The sequence below is a fragment of the Puma concolor genome, chromosome A2 (assembly GCF_028749965.1).
Source record: "Puma concolor isolate L17-30 chromosome A2, mPumCon1.1.hap2, whole genome shotgun sequence".
Taxonomy (NCBI): domain Eukaryota; kingdom Metazoa; phylum Chordata; class Mammalia; order Carnivora; family Felidae; genus Puma; species Puma concolor.
In genome coordinates this window covers 118,667,779-118,691,172 of record NC_141668.1, presented here as the reverse complement: position 1 = coordinate 118,691,172, position 23,394 = coordinate 118,667,779, and the positions used below count along the sequence as shown (strand labels likewise).

The following is a 23,394-nucleotide window of genomic DNA, read 5'->3' as shown; positions in this document are numbered from 1 at the left end:
TGCCCAATGAGAATGTGTCTAAGCAGAGAAGTTTTATCAACCTGAATTTTACAAATGTGGAAAATGGAAAAAGCCAGTGGAGAAAGGTTTGGATCTGGAGTCAAAGAGATGTAAAGTTACTGCTAAAATTGTGATGACTCCCAAATGTGTGTCTCCAGCCCAGGCTGTGATATTTAGCCCTTGACTATCCCCCTGCCTCCTGCACATCTCAGTTGGATGTCTCAAACTTGCCTTGTCCAAAACCATACTTCCCCATTTCCCCACTTTATATTTCCACCCTCCCTTTAAAAAACTAGCTCATCTTCTGTTACCCTCTGTCTACCAAATTGCTCAACCCTGGGTATTCTCTCATCTCCAGTTGAGACCAATCTTGTTTCATCTCCCCCCTGATCATTTCTTGGGAACCAAGGAGACAAGATGGCAGGAGAAAAAAAAAACCTTAAAATTTTCCAGACTCTCTCCACCCAAAGAGAAAACCCAGGATAGTAAAACAAAAAAAACCTACAGACAACATTTTCACAATAATTAACTCCATGAACTAGAGCTCATGACTCCAAGAACCACAAAATGTGACCAAGTGGAGCCAAATGCTGATAGCAGTAACATTTGCATGATGTCAACTTTGTGAGAAAAGATGAATATGAAGATAAAGGCAAAGGCCAAAAGAATTCAGAAGCCTGAGAGCCGGGAAAACCAGAACTCTCTAACACATGTTCACCCCTGGAAGGAGAGGGCTCTAAGAGGGGAAGCTTGGAAGGTCTATCTTAGAAGGTCAGCCAATTTTTTCCTCTGGGACTTTGATGGCTTCCTGTCTTACATTTAGGTTTTTCATCCATTTTGAGTTTATGTTTCTGTGTGGTGTAAGAAAGTGGTCCAGGTTCATTCTTCTGCATGTCGCTGTCCAGTTTTCCCAGCACCACTTGCTGAGGGACTGTCTTTATTCCATTGGATATTCTTTCCTGCATTGTCAACGATTAGTTGGCCATACATTTGTGGTTCCACTTCTGGGTTCTCTATTTTGTTCCACTGATCAAAATCCTAGAAGAGAAAACAGGCAACAACCTCGTTGACTTTGAGTGCAGCAACTTCTTACTTATCTCTGGAGGCAAGGGAAACAAAAGCAAAAATGCACTATTGGGACCTCATCAACATAAAAAGCTTCTGCACAGCAAAGAACAATCAGCAAAACTAAAAGGCAACCAATGGAATGGGAGAAGATATTTGCAAATGATATATCAGATACAGGGTTAATATCCAAGACCTATAAAAAACTTATCAAACTCAACACCCCAAAAAACAAATAATCCAGTGAAGAAATGGGCAAAAGACATGAATAGACAACTTTTCCAAAGAAGACATCCAGATGGCTAACAGACACATGTAAAAATGCTCAACATTACTCATCATCAGGAAAATGCAAATCAAAACCACAACGAGATACTACCTCACACCTGTCAGAATGGCTAGAACCAACAACTCAGGCAACAACAGATATTGGCAAGGATGCGGGGAAAGGGGAACCCTTTTGCACTGTTGGTGGGAATGCAAACTGGTGCAGCCACTCTGGAAAACAGCATGGAGGTTCTTCAAAAAAATTAAAAATAGAACTACCCTATGACCCAGCAATCGCACTACTTGGTATTATCCAAAGGATACAGGGTGCTGATTCAAAGGCACACATGCACCCCGATGTCTATGGCAATACTATTGACAGTAGCCAAAGTATGGAAAGAGCCCAAATGTCCATCAAGTGATGAATGGATAAAGAAAATGTGGTATATATATTCAATGGAATATTACTCAGCATTCAAAGCGAATGAAATCTTGCCATTTGCAACAACGTGGATGGAACTGGAGTGTATTATGCTAAGAGAGGTAAGTCAGAAAAAGGCAAATATCATACGACTTCACTCATATGTGGAATTTAAGATACAAAACAGATGAACATGAGGGAAGGGAAGCAAAACTAATATAAAAACAGAGAGGGATACAAACCATAAGAGACAAAAACAGAACAAACTGAGGGTTGCTGGTGGGATGTTGCGTGGGGGAATGAGCTAAATGGGCAAGGGATATTTTTTTTTTTTTATGGTTTTTTATTTATTTATTTTTAATGTTTATTTATTTTTGAGAGAGAAAGCACAAGCAGGGGAGGGGCAGAGAGAGAGGGAGACACAGAATCCAAAGCAGGCTCCAGGCTTCAAGCTGTCAGCACAGAGCCCGATGCGGGGCTCGAACTCACGAGCTGTGAGATCATGACCTGAGCCGAAGTTGGATGCTCAACCAACTGAGCCACCCAGATGCCCCAAAGAGATTATGTTTTTAATTTAGAATAAAACTGGGCAAGGGATATTAAGGAGGACACTTGTTGGAATGAGCACTGGGTATTGTATGTAAATGATGAATCACTAAATTCTGTTTCTGAAATCATTATTACCCTATATGTTAACTAACTTGGATTTAAACTAAAAAATAAATAAAAAATAGAGAAGAAGGTCAGCCAAAACTAGAGGAATATATGTGGCCCCAAGCTATAGGTGAATGTGGGAAGGCTTTGGGAAGCTCGAGCATGAGGTCTGGGCCCTGGGAACTCTAAGGACCAAGCAGCTGAGGCTCCATAGCCAGAGAGAACACCACCCTGGGGAGAAACCACTAGAAGCAGAATCCAAATTGAGCAGATCAGTGACACTAGAGGAAACAAAAAGAGAAATTTGGGATAAGAGTAGGGGAAGGGAACAGAGAACAGTAATTTCAGAATGTACTGTCTGCACAGTCATAGTTTTCAAGACTGTTTGATAATAACAGAAGAGGTAACTATGAGGCTAGAAAATCTACCCTGGATCATCTATCCCCCCATTCCTCTACACAAGAAAATCTCCTCCTAAGAGGACAAGAAAATGTGTCTGCCCTACACATGAACAACAGAAAAGAATCATGTCAAATCCCATACAAAGCTATTATAAGAAAAAGAATTGTGAACATAATAGTATTCCTATAGATAATGTATGCATTCCACAGACAAGCCCACAAAACAGCTGAATGCTAAAACTTAATATTTCGAAACAAGCTGAAAGAAATGAAGAACCCAACAGGTGTGATAAAACAATAGCATAGGTGAAATTGTGAGACAAAAAGAACATTTGAAAATAAGGCTGACAGGAAGTACTGCTTAAGAAAGGCAAAACATTTTGGGAGGAATAACTAAATAGAAGGACTAAAGAGGTGAATAGACATCATGGGTAATATCATAAGGTGAATAGGGGATGGAAAAGAGGAAAGTAAAAAAAATAAAGTCAGAAATGAAGAGATAATTTAAAGAATAAAAGGGGCGCCTGGGTGGCGCAGTCGGTTAAGCGTCCGACTTCAGCCAGGTCACGATCTCGCGGTTTGTGAGTTCGAGCCCCGCGTCAGGCTCTGGGCTGATGGCTCAGAGCCTGGAGCCTGTTTCCGATTCTATGTCCCCCTCTCTCTCTACCCCTCCCCCATTCATGCTCTGTCTCTCTCTGTCCCAAAAATAAATAAACGTTGAAAAAAAAAAAAAAGAATAAAAGAAAAAGTGATATTAAAAAAAGATCCAACGTATACATGAGTATGCCAAGAAGAAACCCAAAGCAGTGGAAGAAAAATAAATACTAAAAACAATAATTCAGGGATTCTTTTTTTCCTGAAATAAAAGAGAAGACTTGAACTTTATCTTGAAAAAGTACACCAGAAGCCTAGGAAAATCAACCCAGACTAGTCAACATTAAGACCTATTCTAATAAAAATGACTGAACGTTAAAGAGAGAGAAAAAAAAAAAAACACCTGAATGTCGGTCATTCAAACAAAAAGAGTAAGTGAGAAGAATGGATTCAGGCTTTTCTACATTTCACTCTGTGCCAGGGGAAAACTATGCAATGTATTTAAGATTCTCTGGAAAAGAAAAAGAGAACCAAGGATATTATATGCAGCCATACTGACGTTCAAGTATGAAAGCCATCAGCCAACTATTACGAACATACAAGAAGCCAGGAAATCTTACTTCTCATGAGCCTTGCCTGAGGGACTTACTAGAGAACAGGCTACCGGCAACCAAACTGACAGGAGAGGTATTATCATAAGGGCTGGAGTAAGCATTAAATTAATAGTCACCTGTAGAGCTCACACTGAATCGTGGCTGTCACGGAGACAATATAATATGTAATGGCTGTACATTGTGATCATGCTCTTACGGAACAAAATTTAAAGTTGGGAAACGGTGGAGTATGTATATGGAAGATAGGATAAGTTCACATGTTGCTTTTACCTATCAACTGGAAACCAATGAATATTTCTTCAATTTAGTTGCTAGAGGAAAGGGAAGAAAAATAAACTGAGACTACTGGCTAATTTCAATTTCAATATTCCTCATAGTTGGGAAGCAACACACAGTGTCACAAAGAGGGGGGAACTAAGGGAATTGTATAGAGGCATGAATTTGATGGTAACGACCAGAATAACAATGACAGGCATTTTACCTTGGAGATAGGGGAGCAAGAAGGAAAAGTTATTTGAGAAAACATCCCCCTGTCACATGAACCTCCAGACCCAAAATGTCCTCCCCCATCTTTCTTGTCTTTAAAGGTGTGCCTTTAAGCACACCTTCTCTGATTGCCCTAGCACGTTAATTATCCTTCCCCCACCCTCACCACCATCAGCCACTCCTAGGTACTGGCTACCTTGTGCTCTGAATGTTTCAGCTTCTCTCATCTGCAGACAAAGATGAAGTGCTATATGTAACTGTACAGTATTTCTTTCAGGTTCTGGCACAGGGTTCTGCATACAGAAGGCACTCAGTAAATGCTGGTTTACCAGTAATTCAGGATTGATTGAAGGATTTGGGCTTATATCCCCTGGGCTTTTCTAAGCACTTAATGTTGCTACTAGTCAGAATTCTTTGAGTTTGAAGTGACAGCAATCCAGTTCAAGTTGACTTAAGGAAAAGAGGAATTTGGGGCACCTAGATGGATGGCTCAGTTGGTTGAACGTCTGATTTCGGCTCAGGTCATGATCTCACAGTTCGTGGGTTTGAGCCCTGTGTCAGGCTGTGTGCTGACAGCTCAGAGTCTGGATCCTGCTTCAGATTCTGTCTCCCTCTCTCTCTCTCTCTCTGCCCCTCCCCTGCTTGTGTGCTCTCTCTCTTTCTCTGTCTCTCAAAAGTAAATAAGTAAACATTTTTAAAAAGAGAGGAATTTATAGGCCTCTGAAAGTGCAATGTTCTAGGGTAGGCCTCCCTTTCAGGCATAACTGGATCCAGGTACTCAAGTCATATCATCAATATCAGTCTTTCTTTGCTCTAAACTCTGCTTTCCTCTGCGTTGGTTTTATTCTCGGGCAGGCTGTTCCCTCATGCTCAGTGATGACCCCCAGGAATTACAAGCTTAGCATCTCTAGGAGAAAAGAAGGTATCCCATTTGCAGTAGCTTCAGTAAAAGTCCCAGGATTGAGTTTAATTGTCTTGGCTTGCATCATATGCTCATCTCTGAATCAATCACTGTGGTCAAGAGAAATGCTTTGATTGGCCAGGCCTGGGTCATGTGACCATCTCTGAAGCTACCTCCCAGTAGAGAAGAGGTGGTTTCCCAAAGGAAAACTGGGGAGCTGTTATCTGAAAGGGGGAGATGGATGCTGGGTGGGCAAAACCAGCAGATGTCTGTTTTAGTGCTGACATGCTCAATGCACAGACTGCAAGGAAAATTCCCCATAAGTGAAAGTCATTCTTTGGGGGTTACATCTTCAGGGTGTGTGGATAGAAAGCTCTCCGGTGTTTTCAAAGTCACAGAGAGCTTGTTTACCATGTTCTGGGTGGAGAGGAACCAGTGGCCATGGAACTCAGTCATGATGGACAAACTAGATTTCCCACAAGTCTGGCAGTTTTTCTCAAGCAGTTCTGTACAGTCTGCCAGAGGACAGGAAAGGGGCTGGGTATGGGGACATCTAATTTGCAGAGGCATTACAGGCAAGAGTGAGGTACCAGAGGAGCTGTGCTTGATAGAGTGCCAGGAGTCCCACTGGGTAGCTCCTGTGATCTGGTCTTCGGTTTCCTGGGGCAGCAGCTGTTCTGTGTTTTACCCCTCTGTATGATTTACTACTGGTCTTAGAGATTCAGAGAAAGCACCCCTGCCCTTAGACCCTAGAACTCTCCCTCCTCCAGGCAAAATACCTCTCTTTCCTTCTTGGGGATTTGATGACTCAGTAAGGTCACTACCCTGGATTTGGGTAAAGAAAATCCACTGACGTAGCAAATAGGGGAACTGAGGCAGAGCGGGAGGACTTAAAAATGCATCCATTTCTCTCCTAAATCTTTAACATTTGTGTCTGCACTGGACCCTCCCTATCAACATTTAAGCATCCTTGAGTTTCTACCATTAAAAAAAAAATTCTCCCTCAATTCCCCTTCCACTACCTATCTCCCAACTCCCTTTGGAGGCAAAATTTCTTGAAAAAGCTCTTGTTATATTCACTCTTTCCATTTCCTCTTCCCCATGTCTCAGTCCATTCTGTTATACTGCACCTCTGCTCTCCACACACACACACACACACACACACACACACACACACACACACACTTCATGAAAAGGGCTCTCCTTGAGATGCTCATTTAGCTCCAGGACACTCCAGTGAGGGAAAAAATGTATTCATTTCTTAGGTTGAGAAGCAACCTAAGATTAAGATCTTTAATTTTAATAAGTATTTGCTGAATGATTAACACACTCCAGCAAATCCAGGGTAGAGTGACCTGTACTGTTGTAATCAAATCCCTGAGAGAAGAAATAAGAGATTTTGCCTGGAGAAGGACGAGATCTAGGATCCAAGGGGCACTGGTGCTTTCTCCAAATCTCTAAAGTGCTACTGCATAGAAGAGGAAGGTGTGGTCTGGATGGCTCCAGAACTAGGAACCTTCAGGAAGGGGGACTTCCTCTCATTTTAAGAAATGTTCTTATGGTCAGAACTCTCTAAAGAAGAAAGGGCCACATCAGGATATAGTGAGTTTCCTGTCACTAGCAGTAATCAAACAGAGACTATTCTAATAGTCAGGAGTACTCAGAAGAGAGTCTTGGGTGGGAGATTATCCCAGAGGACTTCTGAAATTCTGGGATTGGTTAAGTATGTATCTCTAGAGGTGGGTCTCCACAGACTTGCCTCTGCCATTCCCAGCTGTGTGGTCTTGAATAAATTGCTCAACTTCTCTGTTCCTCACTTTCCTCAGCTATAAATAATAGCACTTACCACGTAGGGATGCTGTGAATATTCAAATGCCCTAATGCTCAAAGGGCTCAGCCTCGGTGCCCAGCACATAACAAGTGCTCAGTAAATGTAGCTAGTATTTGTATTTAGTGCAAAGCCTTGTTCTCTAGATGGCACCCTATTCTCAACCATCAGCATCATTGGCTGCATTTGGCTTTTAGCTCTGGATTTTCCTTGGAGCTGGGCTCACAGAGAGCCTGGGGAAACATGTTAGAAAAGCCATTGTAACTCCTGGTGTGCGTCTCATGCTGTCAACAGCAGTTTTTGTCAGAGAGGAGCCTGGAAACTAAGAAAGTAGTTTCCATTAAGTACCACAGAGGAAGCCTAAAATGCATCTGTTTTGAAAGGTGAAAGATACAGGTGGGCCTCCCCCTTCTCCTACCCCTTCCCTGCCACCTCTTATGCTCAGATCAGCTATGCAAATATTTTCTCATGGGCAGAATCCTGTGACAGTTTTCTCATGGTAATCTTAATCACAAAGATAAGAAGTCACTCAATTTGGCTTAAATATGACTTGCCTTATGAGCTGGGTCCCAGGAGCTTCCATTCCGTATCACACAAATCCTCTTGACAATCCTAAGAGGGAAGTTCATTCCCCACTTCGCGGATGAGGAGACTAAGCCTCAGAGAGGTTAAGTAGCTTTTCCAAGGTCACACAAGCTGGAGCAGGGACCTAAACATCCAAATTCTTGCTGTTCAGCGAACTGTTACCCATAACCTCTGGAAGATTCTGGAATTAATTAAGGACATGTATATTTAATGAAGCAGTCCCCAATAACAGAACTTCTAAAACACGTTCCTGAGAAGTTTAGGAAATTCGTTTATTTCTCTGTCTAGACTTTTTGGATGGTAAGGTGTGGGTGGGGGATTTCAGAGAACAGGGCCATCACTCATCTGACTTCTCTTTATGCTGACCTCTTTGTGCCTTCCTGCAGGTCTGGGTAGATGCTGGGACACAGATCTTTTTCTCCTATGCCATCTGCCTGGGTTGCCTGACTGCTCTGGGAAGTTATAACAATTATAACAACAACTGCTACAGGTGAGCATTTTGTGGCCCTGCCAAACCCCAAACCTCCACCAGACCCCAGGAGCTCCACACTGTCAGGCTAGGTCACATTCGTCTTCCCGCCTTGCAGGGCCAGGACAAGACAGGCAGTCTGTTTCTCGGCCTCTCCCTGCCCCAGGATCAAAGAGCGGGCCACTTGAGGAGCTAGGAAAATAACGAATGTGATCAGAGTGTGTTGCAGACTGAATGTGAATCCACCCCAGGAGTCTTATTCAGGCCCCCATCCCACCCTGTGTGGCAAAGATTGATCCCAGGGCAGGTAAGTGACTTGCCCAAGGTCACATCGCTAGTAAGTGGCAAAACTGGGACTTTAACTCAGGTCTTCTGACAGTGCGGGCTTTGTTCTTCTGCCTTCTGTTCAGAACCCTGCTTCTTGCCCCTTCTCACTTGATTTTAGGATCCTCTCCTATCCCATCTGGAATGACTAGTGCCCCATCTTACCCCTCGGCCTCCCTGCCTGGCCTCCTGCATGTGCCCACACCCAGAACTGGGAAGGGAATTGCCCAGGTTGGGAGGTGAGCCTGAGGCTGTCTGACCCTGGCTGCTTTGCTTCTCATGTCTGCAGCCTGATTTCTACTGTGAGGCTGAGACCCACTGAGGGCCAGGAACCCACTCAAGGTCACCAAGTAGTGCATGGCAGAAGGGAAATTGGCACTCTGGATTCTAGCCAATGGTCTGTTTGCTGAGGTCTCTGTACCCCTGAATTCAACTCCTGGTCATAGTAGGTGGCTCTTCGGGAGACTTGTATTTAATAACCACATAATTTGGTTGCTATGTGGCTCAAGGGAGATCGTGCATTTGAAAGAACTTTTGGCATGATAAAAGTCCCTCCCATGTTATCCCCATCTTTGAGATGGGGAAAGAGAGGCTCACGGAAGTAACCCCCCTCAGCTGTACACAGTAGAGCCTGGACTCTGCCTGAGGTCTCCCATTTTTCCATCCCAGGGCCCTGCCACATCTCTCTGAAAGCTAGCTTTGTGATTGCTTTATTAACCCATTCATTAAAACCATGTGCATTGCGTGTCTGCTGAGTGCAAGACACCAGCATTGGTACCTTAGGAGATAACACACAGGAATGGCACAGCCTCGGTCTACAGATTTCGTAAGTTGGGGAAACAGAGGCACTGAGGAAGTGAAAGGGGCCAGGTCCAGCATGCTGTAAGGAAAAGCCGTTGTGGAATCCAGTGTGCCATTAGGCAGCAAGTTCTGTTGTTCCTGGGGGCCCTTGGGCAGAGAGGTATTGGGTATGGCTGGGCAGAAGGTTGCTGGAGAGGCAGAAGACCACGCCAGGTTGTCCATATGATCCTTTCTACCTTCCAGGTGTTCGTGGGGAGGTGGGTGCTGGGGGTGAGAGGCAAAGCACTCTGTCAGCCACAATGCAAAACAGTAACCACGGACAGGAAGAGAAAGGCACGGGGCAGGGAGAACAGCATGGCAGTCCTCTGGTCGGGGTTGAGTGTGAGCTGCTTGGGATGTTGAAGAATGCTGTCTGCACACAGCTGTCACCACACCAGCGTGACTGCTGACTTAGACCAGTCCTCTGTGCAGGACACTGCAGAAATCACTTGGCCACTGCCTGGTTGTCAGCTCCATGAGGACACAAGCTAGTTCTTGTTGGCCACCATCCCTTGAGCCTACTACAGTGCTGCCCAGTGTGTCAGGAAGCAGGGAAGGAGCCATCTGTTACACAGATGAGGAAACTGAGGCCCCTAAATAAGTAACTTGCTCATGTTCATTATTACCAGTGGTGGAACGTGGCTTTGAACTCAGGGCTTTCTAGTTCCTGCACCGCTATTCCTCAGCAACAGGGATGGCCAGTTCTTTCCCAACATCTGTAGCTGACAAGGATTTGGCCAAGACTGCCCTGTCTTCGGGCCATGTCCTACAACCGTCTCCCCCACGGAGCGTGTGGGTAAGATATGCTGGCCACCACAGATCTCTTCTGCTGTCCCATCCAAGAGGCAGCAGAAGAAAGAAAATCCCCCAGGGGATGTTGCAACATCTGAAGGCCCATTTTATTTCCATTTCTCTGCGAACAGGTCTTCCCAACTCAGAGGGAGTAAATTAGTACCCTCCCTTCTGACAGCCTAATAGCTTCTGGAGGTCTTCAAAGCCCAGCTCAGTTCCTGCCAACTTTAAAGCGCTTGTTACATAAGCTTTTCACCTAGAAGGTGCCCTGCAGGAAGGAATTAGAGGTATGGGAAATGCAGCAAACCAGGCGGGGAAAATCCTCACTTCAGAACACAGGCTGCTAAGCTCCTTCTGCTTAAAAGGTGTGAGTGCTCTGAGGGCCAAGGGGTGGGATGCACGGCTGGAAGGGACCTCAAGTCTGCTTAGTGCTTCTCTGTCCTTCTGTGGTATGAGGAACTCACTCAAGAGGCCCCTGGGGACAGATGGGGAGTTTGCAATAAGGGATATTTGTTTTTCAACAACCACATGAGTGCCCACAGATAACTGTCCACAAGTCAGGATCTGAAAGTCTTAATTCTTAGGGGGCATTGTTTTTGTGTAGCTCCTGGAAAAAGCATGGGTTTTAGCATCTGAGACAAATGGACACACATCCCAACCTCATCCCAAGATGCCCCTGAGACCTTGAGTAGGTGATTCTCCTCCCTGAGCCTCAAGATTCAGTGACACAATGTTCAAGAAACCATAGCACAGGACTAGGTACATTGCAGATTCAAATTATACAGGAGATTTCCAGAATAGAGAGGATATAGAGAAAGTGCTTTCCTCAGGACCCCCTTATTTCCCACTGTTTGATAAGGCAGGGTCAGGAAATAGGCATGAAGAGCAGCTTTACCCCAACCGTAGGGATAAATCTTCCCTTACCTTGACTGAGCTGCATTTCCTTTTAAGAGGAGAGAAATCTGGGATGCCCGGGTGGCTCAGTCAGTTGAGCATCTGACTTCAGCTCAGGTCATGATCTAATGGTTCGGTTCATGGGTTTGAGTCCCACATCAGGCTCTCTGCTGTCAGTGCAGAGCCCACTTGGGATCTTCTGTCTCCCTCTCTCTCTGCCCCTCCTTATCTCTCTGTCTCTCTCTCTGTCTCTCTCTCTCATAAATAAATAAACAGACAGACATTTAAAAAAAAAAGAGGAGAGATATCAGGCTTGCAGATAGTCTTCAGGTCTGCCAGCCCAGCCTACATCCACAGTGCCAGAAGAGTTATTTAAAGAGACCTGTAATCAGTCACTGCCGGCTACAGTAATGCTGTGTAACAAATATCCCCATGACCTCAGTGGTTTAACATGACAAGCATTTGCTTTTATTACTCTCAAGTCTCCTGGACAACTGGGTAAGCTCTCCCGCAGGCTGTGAATTGGTTGGATTCAGCCCCAGGACCCAGGGCAGGCTCAAGTCTGCTTCAGGTGTGTACATCGTGGGGTGCAGACTATGATGACAGCAGCTCCCCTGGGGAGTTCCTCTCATGGCAAGTCACAGAAGGCATAAAGGGCAAGTTCAATCACCTAAGTGTTATCTGAAGCCTCTGTTTGTATCACATCTGCTAATATCCTGTGACCAAAGAAAGTCATGTGGCTAAGCCCAAAGTCAGTGGGGAAGCATACTTGAACCCAAGGAAGAAGGTAGGGAGAGATGACTACTTGCTGGAAAATTACATAATTTGTCATAAGGCCCAAGAAACCCTGTTCTTAAGCACTTTGTCCCATGGGGAGGTCAGGTCCAGAGAGAAGATTCTGCAGGGGGAAGTAGGGCCCACGTCTCCTGACCCCCAGGGTAATGCCTACTCCAATGTGCCCTTGATTCTCAGAGTCATTGCAAGGCAGCTGGGTGTCACAAGTCACCAACATTAGTGTAGCCCTTGGTTACATTACAAAAGGCAGGCTGTCCGGAGAAGAGGAGGTGAGAGCCCTGCTGTGTTCTTGAGTCGAGCACTCAGTCCTGGATAGGGCATTTGAAGAGGGGCTGGGTCAGCTGGAGTGGATTCCAGATCACAAGCCAGATGAACGACTGGTAAAGGAACTGGGGCAGTTAACTGAGGGAACCGAAAACCCAAAGGGGATATCGGGCCACTATCTTCAGATCTGCCAAAGCTGAAGGAGCTGCAGGCTGTTAGGGAGGGCAGAACTAAAACTCACCAGAGAAGGCTGGTTTTGGTCGAACACAGACGAGGAAGTTCCTACTGCTGTAGGCAGCACTAGCTGGCCGGCCATGGGAAAGCACCATGGGATGAGGGGACTAGGCCTGCCAGGGTGTGACCAGAGGAAGCCCACCAGCACCACCACAGGGACGCCCCCGGCGCATCATACCCCAGACAAATGGCTGGACAGGCCACTTGGGAGCTCCTTCCTGTAAAATGGGGCATCGCGCGTGTCGTAAGCCTAACTTCCTGGCGCATGCTGGCAGCAGCTGAGATCCGGGGAGGCCGATTCCCTGAGTTGGCCCCGTGAGAATGCAGTGCCTGAGGTAGGAGAGGCCGGGACTTGAGGGTTCTGTTTTCATCTTGACAAAACCCAGTCGTTTGTACTCCGATTTCTCCTGGTTGCAGCTTTATGCTGGTGCTTCTTTGCTGGTAAGCCCCTCCCAAGGGCAAGAGACAGTCACTGCTCCCGTAATCCCTCCATGCGGGATCCAACCTGGGAGGGGCTGCTGCCTCATAGGGACTTCAGTGAGGCCAGTGAGGCTCTGCTCCAGTAAACAGCCTGGCAAGAAGCTTGACCTTCGGGAGTGTGTTTCCTCCTGAAGCTGCTGGGAGCTGCCGGTGTAAAGTCTGTGGATGCTCCCCTGAGAAGGAGCCATTTCTCAGAGGCCTCTCCGGCCCTCCTTGGGCTCCCAGGAAATCCCTCCTCTGTCATTTCCCTGGTTTTGTTTCCTTCTGGGGATTTGGAGGAGTGTTGCTTTGTCTCCAACTATCTTCTCACTAGTACATTTTCTCACTTGCCAGCCTTTCTTCCTTCCCATCCCTCTTCCATGCGTCTGGTCCATGACCCACCTTATCTTCTAAAAATGCAGGAGCAGTTGTGTGACCGTGAGCCAGCCACCTAACCTCTCTGAACCACCAGGGCTTCATCAGGCAAATGGGGCTGTCTGTGCCCACCCTGCCCTGCCTGCCCCACAGGATTGGCGGTGGTGCTCACACAGAATGTTCAAGCAGGGCACCTGTTCCGCCCACTCTGACCTCAGCCCCTCTCGCTGCTTCCCCACAGGGACTGCATCATGTTGTGTTGCCTGAACAGTGGCACCAGCTTTGTGGCTGGCTTTGCCATCTTCTCAGTCCTGGGCTTCATGGCATACGAGCAGGGGGTGCCCATTGCCGAGGTGGCAGAGTCAGGTAAGTTCGCCAAAGGCGAGGGAGGCCTCGGGTGATTGAAGGTCATAGCACAAGTGTGATCTGCCTCCTCAGCTCATTCTCCTCCTGGGTTCAGGTCTTAGGAGGTGGCCCGCCATCCATCCTCAAACCAGGATCATGGGAGAAAAACCTTGACACCTCCTCATTTCCATATCCAAGACATCCTCGGGTTGTATAGCTTCCGCCTCCTCAGTGTTGCTCCACTTCATGTACTTTCCCCCAGCTACACTGTCTCCCCACCAGCCCAGACCACTGTCACTGCTCACCTGGATGATCGCAGGAACCTTCCACGGGCCTCCTAGCCTCCACTATTGCCCCTTCTGTTCCATGTGTAGATTGATTTCTCTCAAAATGCAGATCTGAGTATGTCCATCTCTGGTGAAAAGCTCTTCGTTACTTCTCATAGTAGTGGATTCTAAGCATGGCCCCAAGGCCCCGTGTTGCCCAGCCTTTGTAGCCTCACCCCCAACATCATCCCCCCCGTGCTCATGCTGCCCCACTGCAGTGATCTGCTTTTGCAACATCACTTGCTCCCTCCCACCACAGGGTCTTTGCACATACCGTTCTCTCTGCTTAGAGAACCTCTCTCCCTTTCCCTCTTTTAGATGTAGAATCACTGAGTGTGACATTCTTAAGTATAGATTGATGTGTTTGTATCAAACACACTACAGGCAGAGTTATTGTTGCTCAGGCGATGACACAAAATGGTGAATTTACATGGTTGTGATTCACAGTCTACATGGTGTTTGAATTCTAGGAAAATGTGTGTTAAAAAGTATGAAAATAGTTTGTGTTCTCATGACAAATAGTTAGGTTCTAAACTCAGTTAAGTCTAAATAAGTTTTTCACCTACAAGAATGTGTAGTAGAACAGTTTGTCAAGACCAGCACAGGTTGCTTAGTCTTTCTGGCCTCCATCTACTCAGTGCAAGTCATGCCCCCATTTATTGTGACCATCCCCAATGTGGGAGCCACATTGCCTCTGTGGAAAATGTTGGTCCACAGTATCCTTTTTTATGTGGCACACATAGTTCAGGAAGCACCCCTCTAACCCACCAGGAAGCACTCCTCTAACCCACCAAGCTGGGCAAGGTGGTGGATATGGACATCAGAGCAGGAATGTGGTTGCAAAGCTTTGCTCCATGACCACTCAGGGTCCACCTTCCTCTGGATAATGTATGTCAGAGAGAGAGAGAGACCATCCCTGCTGAAATCAGGATGCCAGAGCTAGCCTAGAGGATATTAATCTGACCAAAGCTCTCACTCATCAAGTGCTTACTCTGTAAAGAAGCTACCCCTGTTTTACAGATAAGGAAGCTGAGGCTCAGAGAGGTGAAGTCACTCAACCAAGATTACACAAGCTGGAAGGGACAGGGCTGGGATTTAATACAGGCCCTCTGGCTCCAGAGCCCATGCTCTGACCATGCCATCCTACTGCCCACTGTGGGCACCTGACCCTTGACCAAACACCCATGCTCCTTCCTGGCATCAAAGCACAGACAGCCCTGTAAGGAAAGAGTGTTACCTTCTATATGGGAGCACTGCCCACTCCAAGAATTCATTTCCTCCTCTATAAAATGAATGTCCTAATTTCTGCCTTAGGTGTGCAGTGGGATAAGATATCTGCAGCATTATGTTTTCTCTTTTTATCATTATTTCCATTTTATAGATGGAGTTCAGAGAGGATTCATAGAAAGGAAAAGAGCCAACTAAAAATAAATTTTATTATTTTTTTTTTCTAATTTCAAATTGAAAGCATATTCATGTTAGAAAAATGTGGAAATCTTAACAAAGGAAAAACGCTGCACTCCAAATCAGACAACATTTTGGGTTTTTCCTGTCATGGCATTTTCCATGCCTACATATCCATATGTGTGTTGATGGAAATCAGATCAAATTACCCCTGGTATTCAGTAGACTACATTTCCCCCTTCACAATAAAGCATGAGGAACTTTGTGCCTCAGTAAACAGAGATCTCAATCAAGAGTTTTCATGGCTCTGTGGTATTCCACTGGATGGATGGACCATAATGGATTTACTGTGTCTCGTTTGTCAGGCTCCGGGGTGGTTGTGTTTCATAGTCTACCTCACGAAATTCTCACAGCACCTCTGCAGGGTAGGCTTTGTCCGGGCTTCCACTCGTGGCTGTGCAGAATAAGCTCTGCACAGCTGCATGGGGCACTGTTCACATAAACAGCCCTAGGTTTTACCATGCCCATTGAGATATGGGCCCTGTACCTCAGAGCCTCAAGTGGTTCACCCAAGGTCACACAGCTCATAGGTGTTACAACCTGGCTGTAGCCTTTTCTGGCTCACCTTCCTGTGCTGCTCCTGGTATCCAGCCGGTAAATCTGCTCTGTGCCCTTGGTTGGGTATATGGGTCAGGCTAAGATTCTCCTTGGGAACATCTGCCATATGGAGAACTTGCAAGTTTTAAGTGAGTGTGTGGCCACCTCACCTTGCTCGGAAGGACCTGGGCTTGCTTTCTGATGAGTGATTTTTGGAAAATACCTAATTAGATGGCAGAATGCTCAATGGGATGTCCCAGAATACCTGGAAACTGAGCCAGAAAGGCAACGTATACTTCTCACAGGACTCAGATTTTGTCATGCTATGATCCCAAGCCCTTACCCACATGTCCCTTGGTCTGTTTCTGTGATACTTTCTGTGAGATACCCTCTCCTGGAGGTTGAGATTTTAGACAGCTTATAATTGGGTCTTGCTTTTTTATTCAGTCTGATTATCTATGTCTTTTAATTGGAGTATCTGTCTCTTTTCATTTCATAATTATTGATGTGGTTAAGTCCTGAATTCTGTTTTGAGACAGAAAATGTCAGAATGATCATCAGAAGTGGAAAGAGTCAGATGTGTGGTGGCCGGATTAAGTAATATGTTGCTAACTCCAGATAGACTTTAATGAGTTATGGGTGCATATTGTTGGCTAACTGCTTAGAAAATAGTAACAGAAGGTAGGGCTACAAAGCTTAAATGAAATACAATTGGACATTTCAAAATACTGATCAGCCCAAAAGAAGGCAATAAAAACACAACAGAGTAAACAAAAAAACAAAACCTCCAAAATTCAGAAGGGACAAAAGTAAAACATATATGAAATGGTAAAATTACACCTAACTATATCAATAATTATATTAAGTGCAAATGAGCCGAATACTCCAAGTAAAAGGCAGACATTATCAGACTGAGTAAAAGAGCAAGACTCAACTATAAGCTTTCGACAAGAGATGCTTTAAATTTTTTTTTTTTTAAATTTTTTTTTCAACGTTTATTTATTTTTGGGACAGAGAGAGAGAGAGAGAGCATGAATGGGGGAGGGGCAGAGAGAGAGGGAGACACAGAATCGGCAACAGGCCCCAGGCTCTGAGCCATCAGCCCAGAGCCTGATGCGGGGCTCAAACTCACGGACCGCGAGATCGTGACCTGGCTGAAGTCGGACGCTTAACCGACTGCGCCACCCAGGCGCCCCGAGATGCTTTAAATTTAAAGACACAGATAACGTGTAACACAAAGTGAAAAGATAATACCATGTAAACAACAAGCATAAGAAAAGTGGCTTTGCTATGTTAATATTAGAGTAGACTTCAAGTCAAAGAGTATTACTAGAGATAATGGGGAGCACGCTTCATAATGTTTATAAAAGGAGCAGTTCATTTATAAGATAGCTAATCCTTAATGTGTTGGTACCTAATGCCAGGGATTTTAAAAACATGAAGCAGTGGTGCCTGGGTGGCTCAGTTGGTTGAGTGTATGACTCTTGATTTTGGCTCAGGTCATGATCTCACAGTTCGTGGGTCTGCACCCTGCATCAGGCTCCATGCTGACATGGAGAATCCCTGCCTGGGATTCTCCCTTTCTTTGTGCCCCCCTCCCCATCTCTCAAAATAAATAAACTTTTAAAAATAAAATACATGAAGCAAAAACTGACAAACTAAAAGTAAAAATAGACAAACTCACAATCATAGTGGGAGATTTTAACACCCCTTGTTCATTAATGTTAAAACAACTATACAAAATATTAATAAAGACATAGAGATCTGAATACTGTCAAACAACTTAGCTTAATTGACATCTATAAAACACTGCAAGGAACAACTGCAAAGTACAGTTCTTTTCAAATGAACATGAAATATTCACCAAGATAGGATATAAATTGGGCCATAAATTAAATCTCAATAGGTTTCAAAAGATTGAAATTACAAGGTATATTCTCTGACTACCACTGAATTAAATTATGAATCCATAATGAAAATATACCTAGAAAATCCTTAAGTATGTGTAAATTAAGCAACATGTTTCTAAATTTCCCATGAGCCAAAGAAGACAGTATTTCAAACTGAATGGTAGTGAAAACATATCAAAACTTGTGGGATACAGTTAAAGTACTTACAGGGAAATTTATAGCTTTAAAGCCTAATTAGAAAGAAGGATTTAAATTAAAAAATTAAAGTTTCTGTTTGAAGAAGCTGAAAAAAAAGTATAAATTAAAACCAAAGTAAGTATAAACAAAGAAATAATAAAGGGAAGACATACCCACAATAAAATTCCAAAGCCAAATTTGGTATTAAACAACAAAATTTATAATCCCCTAGTAAGACTAATCAAGGAAAAAAAATGAGAGAAAACACAAATTACTAATATCAGGAATGAAAGAAGAGGGACGAAGTTCTACAGACATTAAAAAATGAGAATAGGAAATATTATGAACAACTTCAAGCTAATATATTTGATAATGTAGATTAAATGGAAAATTCCTTTAAAAATATAATTTACTCAAAATGACTCAAGAAGAAATAGAAACACTGAATAGCTCTATACTTTTTAGAAGACATTGGATTCATATCAAAAACCTTTCTACCAAGAAAACTTGAAGCCCTGATGGTTTCACTGGTGAAATCTACCGAACATGTAAGAAAAAAGTAATATCAATCTTACATGGGTCTTTTAAAAGTTAGAGTATGTTAGACCTCTGAATATCTGAGGACTATGAGAGCTGTACAGCTACTTGTATCCTAATTTCCTTCCCAAACAAGAAAAAAACAAGAAGGGAAAATATATTTTATACAAAACCATGCCCCTGCATAACTCAAAGACAGAAAATATTAAAGCTACAGATAACAGTAACAAAAAGAAAAAATACCAATCTCAGTGCATAATCCCTTCTGCTACCACCTGCACCCTTACAGCTGGTAAGGCTTTGTGATGAACAAAAGCAAACTGAGAAAAACTATGGGGGAAACAGAAGACAGGCTGGTGAAGGGACCTAAGAGTGATTTGGAGCATTCCCCAGAAAGATTAAATTCACTGTAAGTCTGAAAAACCTGGAAAAGATCCAGACAGATCCCTGAGCAGGGACAACAGAGAAGGGATTCGATGTGTAATTCAAGGAACAGGGGCCATTTAAAGGAACCAGCACAATTTAAAGGAGACACCACTTGAAACACAGAACTTCTGGGAGAGAAAAAGGCAAAAAGAAAAGGAGAAGCACCCTTTGACAATTAGATGGTGAAGGGAAAACCAAAAAAAAGGAGATAAAATAAAGTCCTGAAAAACCAAAGAGAACCATTAAATCAGGGTGTGGGAAGGGGAGATCACCCTTCCCCGCCCTCAAAACAAAAAGCTGCTAGAGTACCTGGACTTTGCCATACTGACAAAAGAGGGCACTATTAAGTTGGGAATATTATAAAATACCCACAAACATGAACATGAGAAAAGTCAAGTCCATACAGAGCTACTGCAGAAAATCAGGAATAGAAACTCCCCACATATCAATGACCATGAAACCAACCATGACATAGAGGAAAATTGTAAGTCAACACTCCAGACAGAATTAAATATATCCAAAGAAGCCTCTGAGGATGTGAGAAAAACAAGCAAAAACCTTGAACCTGGAATTTTAAAACTACCAGATAGGAGAAGAGGGCACAGGAATGAATGAAGAGAAAGTTAATTGAACTCAGGGGGGAAGAAATGAGAAAAAAGATAAGGCCAAGTTATCTCAGAAATGAAGAATAAATTACAAATGTCCACTGGAGAATGGTCTCAATAAAGGGGCATTTTATTATTTTTTTATTAAAATTTTTAAAATGTTTATTTTTGAGAGAGAGAGAGAGACAAAGTGTGAGTGGGCGACGGGCAGAGAGGGTGGGAGACACAGAATCCGAAGCAGGCTCCAGGCTCCGAGCCACCAGCACAGCACCTGACACGGGGCTCGAACTCACAAACCGCGAGATCATGACCTGAGCTGAAGTCAGATGCTTAACCGACTGAGCCACTCAGGCGAATAAAGGGACATTTTAAAAAGGAAGGAAAACAACCAGATGAATGAAAATGACATAAAGAAGTAAAAACGATCTCACCAAAAACTAGAAATGGAAGACCAGCAGAGAAGAAGATATTCACATTATAGGGTCCCTGAAGAAGAAAAATAAAACAATGGAACAGCGGTAATATTTAAAACTATAATCCAAGAAGACTCTTCAGAAACAGAAAAAGAGCTCAATCTACACATTGAAATGACTTCTCAGGTACTAATGAAAATTAACCCAGGTTGATCAACTCCAAGACATCCTGGTAAAGATATTAGCTTTCAAAGATAAAGATAAAATCCTCAAGGCTTCCAGGCAAGAAAGATTAAATAACTTAAAAGGGCAAAAGACTTAGACTGGTATCATACTTTTCAAAACCAACATACAAAGAAAGGCAACTATGAAGCAGTATCTTTTTTTTTTTTTTAATTTACAAAAAGAAGTATGAATCAAGGCTATGGAAAATGTCGAGGTTATAGGAAAACCATATTAAGCAGAACTTTGAGACTTCTACACTCATAAGTCCTTTGGAGGAATCTACTATGGGGTGAGCTTCATCCAACCCAGGAATAACTAGGAAAACTTAGAAAAAAGACTGATGGTAAGCATTCAAAAATATGTAAGTACACATCTAAGACCAAAACGAAGGTAGGGAAGAAGATAGACGAGTAATGTAGAAATATGCTATGTACTGTTAACAGAGTTGAAATCATCAACCTAAAAGATGGAGAGAGAAGGCAAAAGGAAAACAGAAAAGCTCATTGTTGTGTAGACCATAAATGGTGTCAAATGATATGGGGGGTGGGGTGGGGTGGGGGCAGATCTGGAAAGCCAGGCAGTAAAGGTTTAAATAAAATTATAAGGGTCTAAGGGCATTTTTAAAAGATGTAATAAGTATAAAGATAACCACTAGAACAAAAACATAAACCTTCCTAAATACCAAAAAACATTTATAAATAAAAGAACAAAGAATACATGGCTCCTAGAGAAACATAACAAATATTTAAAAATACACATAACCACCAAGTATTTTGTCAAAATTAAGACTGATCATATCAATAAATGTGAGTGGGCTTAATTCATCCATTAAAAGAAAAAGACTTTCGGGGCACCTGGGTGGCTCAGTCAGTTAGGCGTCTGACTTTGGCTCCGGTCATGCTATCACAGCTTGTGGGTTCAAGCCCCATTTTGGGCTCTGTGCTGACAGCTTAGAGCCTGGAGCCTGCTTTGGATTCTGTGTCTCTCCCTCTTTTTCTGCCCCTCCCTTCTATCTCTCTCTCTCTCTCTCAAAAAAAATAAATAAATAAACATTAAAAAAGAAAAGAAAAAGATTTTCAATTTGGCTCACAAAACATGACCTATATATATGCTGTATATAAGAGATACACCTAAAACAAAGTGATTCATAAAAGCTAAAAATAAGGGAATAGACAATGACAGCAATATCAGGGAAAGTAGAATTCAATCCCCAAAGCACTAAGCATTACAAAGGACATTTTTTAAATGGTAAAAACTATAATTCATAATAAAGATACAGCACACATAAAAATATATGCACCAAATAATACAGCAATAACCTTTATGAAGCAAAACTTCAGGAGGTACAAGGAGACACAGATAGAAATAAACTTATAATAAGAGAAAACTATACTAAAAACACATCGATAAAAGTGAAAGAATGAAAATTAATTACATTAAGAAGAACAACAGCAAAGTGAACTAAAAGAAAGCACAGGAAAGGAAATAATAAAGATAAAAGCAGGAAGGAGTGAAATAATTATAGATAGATAATTACAAACAGTAGATCTAATTAAAATTCTGGGTTTTTAAAAATATACAAGTTACCAAATGGCCAAGAATAAAAGAACTTACCAAGAGCGAAATAAGAAATGATAAAGGGGAAATAACCATTGAAGTGGAAGACATTTATATGGTAAGCAAAATAAGTCAGAGAAAGATAAATATATGATTTCACTCATTGGTGGAATTTAAGAAGCAAAACAGATGAACATAGGGGAAAGGAAGGAAAAATAAGGTAAAAAGAGAGAGGGAGGTAAACCATAAGGGGACTCTTCAATACAGAGAACACATTTGAGTTGCTGGAGGAGAGGTGGGGGGGGTGGGGAATGGGCTAAATGGGTGATGGACATTAAGGAGGGCACTTGTTGGGATGAGCCCTATATGTAAGTGATGAATCACTAAATTCCATTCCTGAAATCATTATTACACTATATGTTAACTAACTTGGATTTAAATAAAATTTAAAAATTAAAAAAAAAATCACAAGAGCCTGCTTTGTAGTCTTCTCAACACATAAATTTGAAAAATTAGATAAAATGAATATTTTCCTGGGAAAAACAGATTGTCACAATTGACCACATTTGATTTAGAAAACCTAAACCAATTTCCATAGAAGGAAAAAAGTTATTGAGTAACTACCCTACCAACAAAACAAAACAAAAAGCAACACTAGGCCCAGATGGCTTCTCAGATAATTCTATCAAACCTTCAAGTATCCAGGGCACCTGGTTGGCTCAGTTGGTTAAGTGTCCGACTGTTGATTTTGGTTCAGGTCATGATCTCACAGTTCATGAGATCAAGCCCCATGTAAGGCTCTGTGCTGACAGTGCTTGGAGTTCTCTCTCTCTCCCTTCCTTTCTTTCCCTCCCCCACTCACACTCCCCCCTCCCTCTCTGTCTCTAAATAAATAAATAAATAAACACAACAACAACAACTTCAAGCACCAGATAATCCCAGTGCTCTATAAATTATTCCAGAGGGAAAGGAAAGGAACATTTATATGAAGCATGAATAACATTGATACCTACACCAAATAGACAATGCAAAGAAACAAAATATCACTCATGCATAGTGATGTAAAAATAGTAAATACAATATTAGCAAATCCAAATCCAAACCACTAGAATCCAAAATCACATTAAAAAGGTAATATACCTAAACAATAAAAAAATGTAAAAAAAAAAATAAAGCAGGGGGCGCCTGGGTGGCTCAGTTGGTTGGGCAGCCGACTACAGCTCAGATCATGATCTCGCAGTTTGTGAGGTCGAGCCCTGCATCGGGCTCTGTCCTAAGAGCTCAGAGCCTGGAGCCTGCTTCTGATTCTGTGGTTCCCTCTCTCTCTCTGCCCCTTCCCTGCTTGTTCGCTCTCTGTCTTTCTTTCTCTCAAAAATAATAATTAAAAAAATTTAAAAAAAAGAAGGTAATCCAAGTAGGATTTACTCCAGGAATAATGCAAGGTTGGTGTAATGCTAGGAAATCCAGTAATATCATACATCCTATTAATAGCCCAAATGAAATAAATTATAAAATTATCTTCATATATACTAAAAAAGTCTTTGAAAAAATACAATAGTCATTCACAATATAAAAATAATCGAGTAAATGGAAATTTATGAGTATTTTTT

General features: G+C 42.9%; 1 protein-coding gene across 2 annotated transcripts in view; it reads left to right on the top strand.

Annotated features, from left to right (window-relative positions):
- Positions 1-23,394, top strand: part of SLC6A11 (solute carrier family 6 member 11) — a 135,014-nt gene that overhangs the window by 92,334 nt on the left and 19,286 nt on the right. For both annotated transcript variants that reach the window (XM_086697428.1, XM_086697427.1), the window contains 2 exons: positions 8,203-8,306; positions 13,504-13,628. In XM_086697428.1, coding sequence (XP_086553554.1) covers positions 8,203-8,306; positions 13,504-13,628 — 229 coding nt within the window. The remainder of the gene's footprint in view (positions 1-8,202; positions 8,307-13,503; positions 13,629-23,394) is intronic.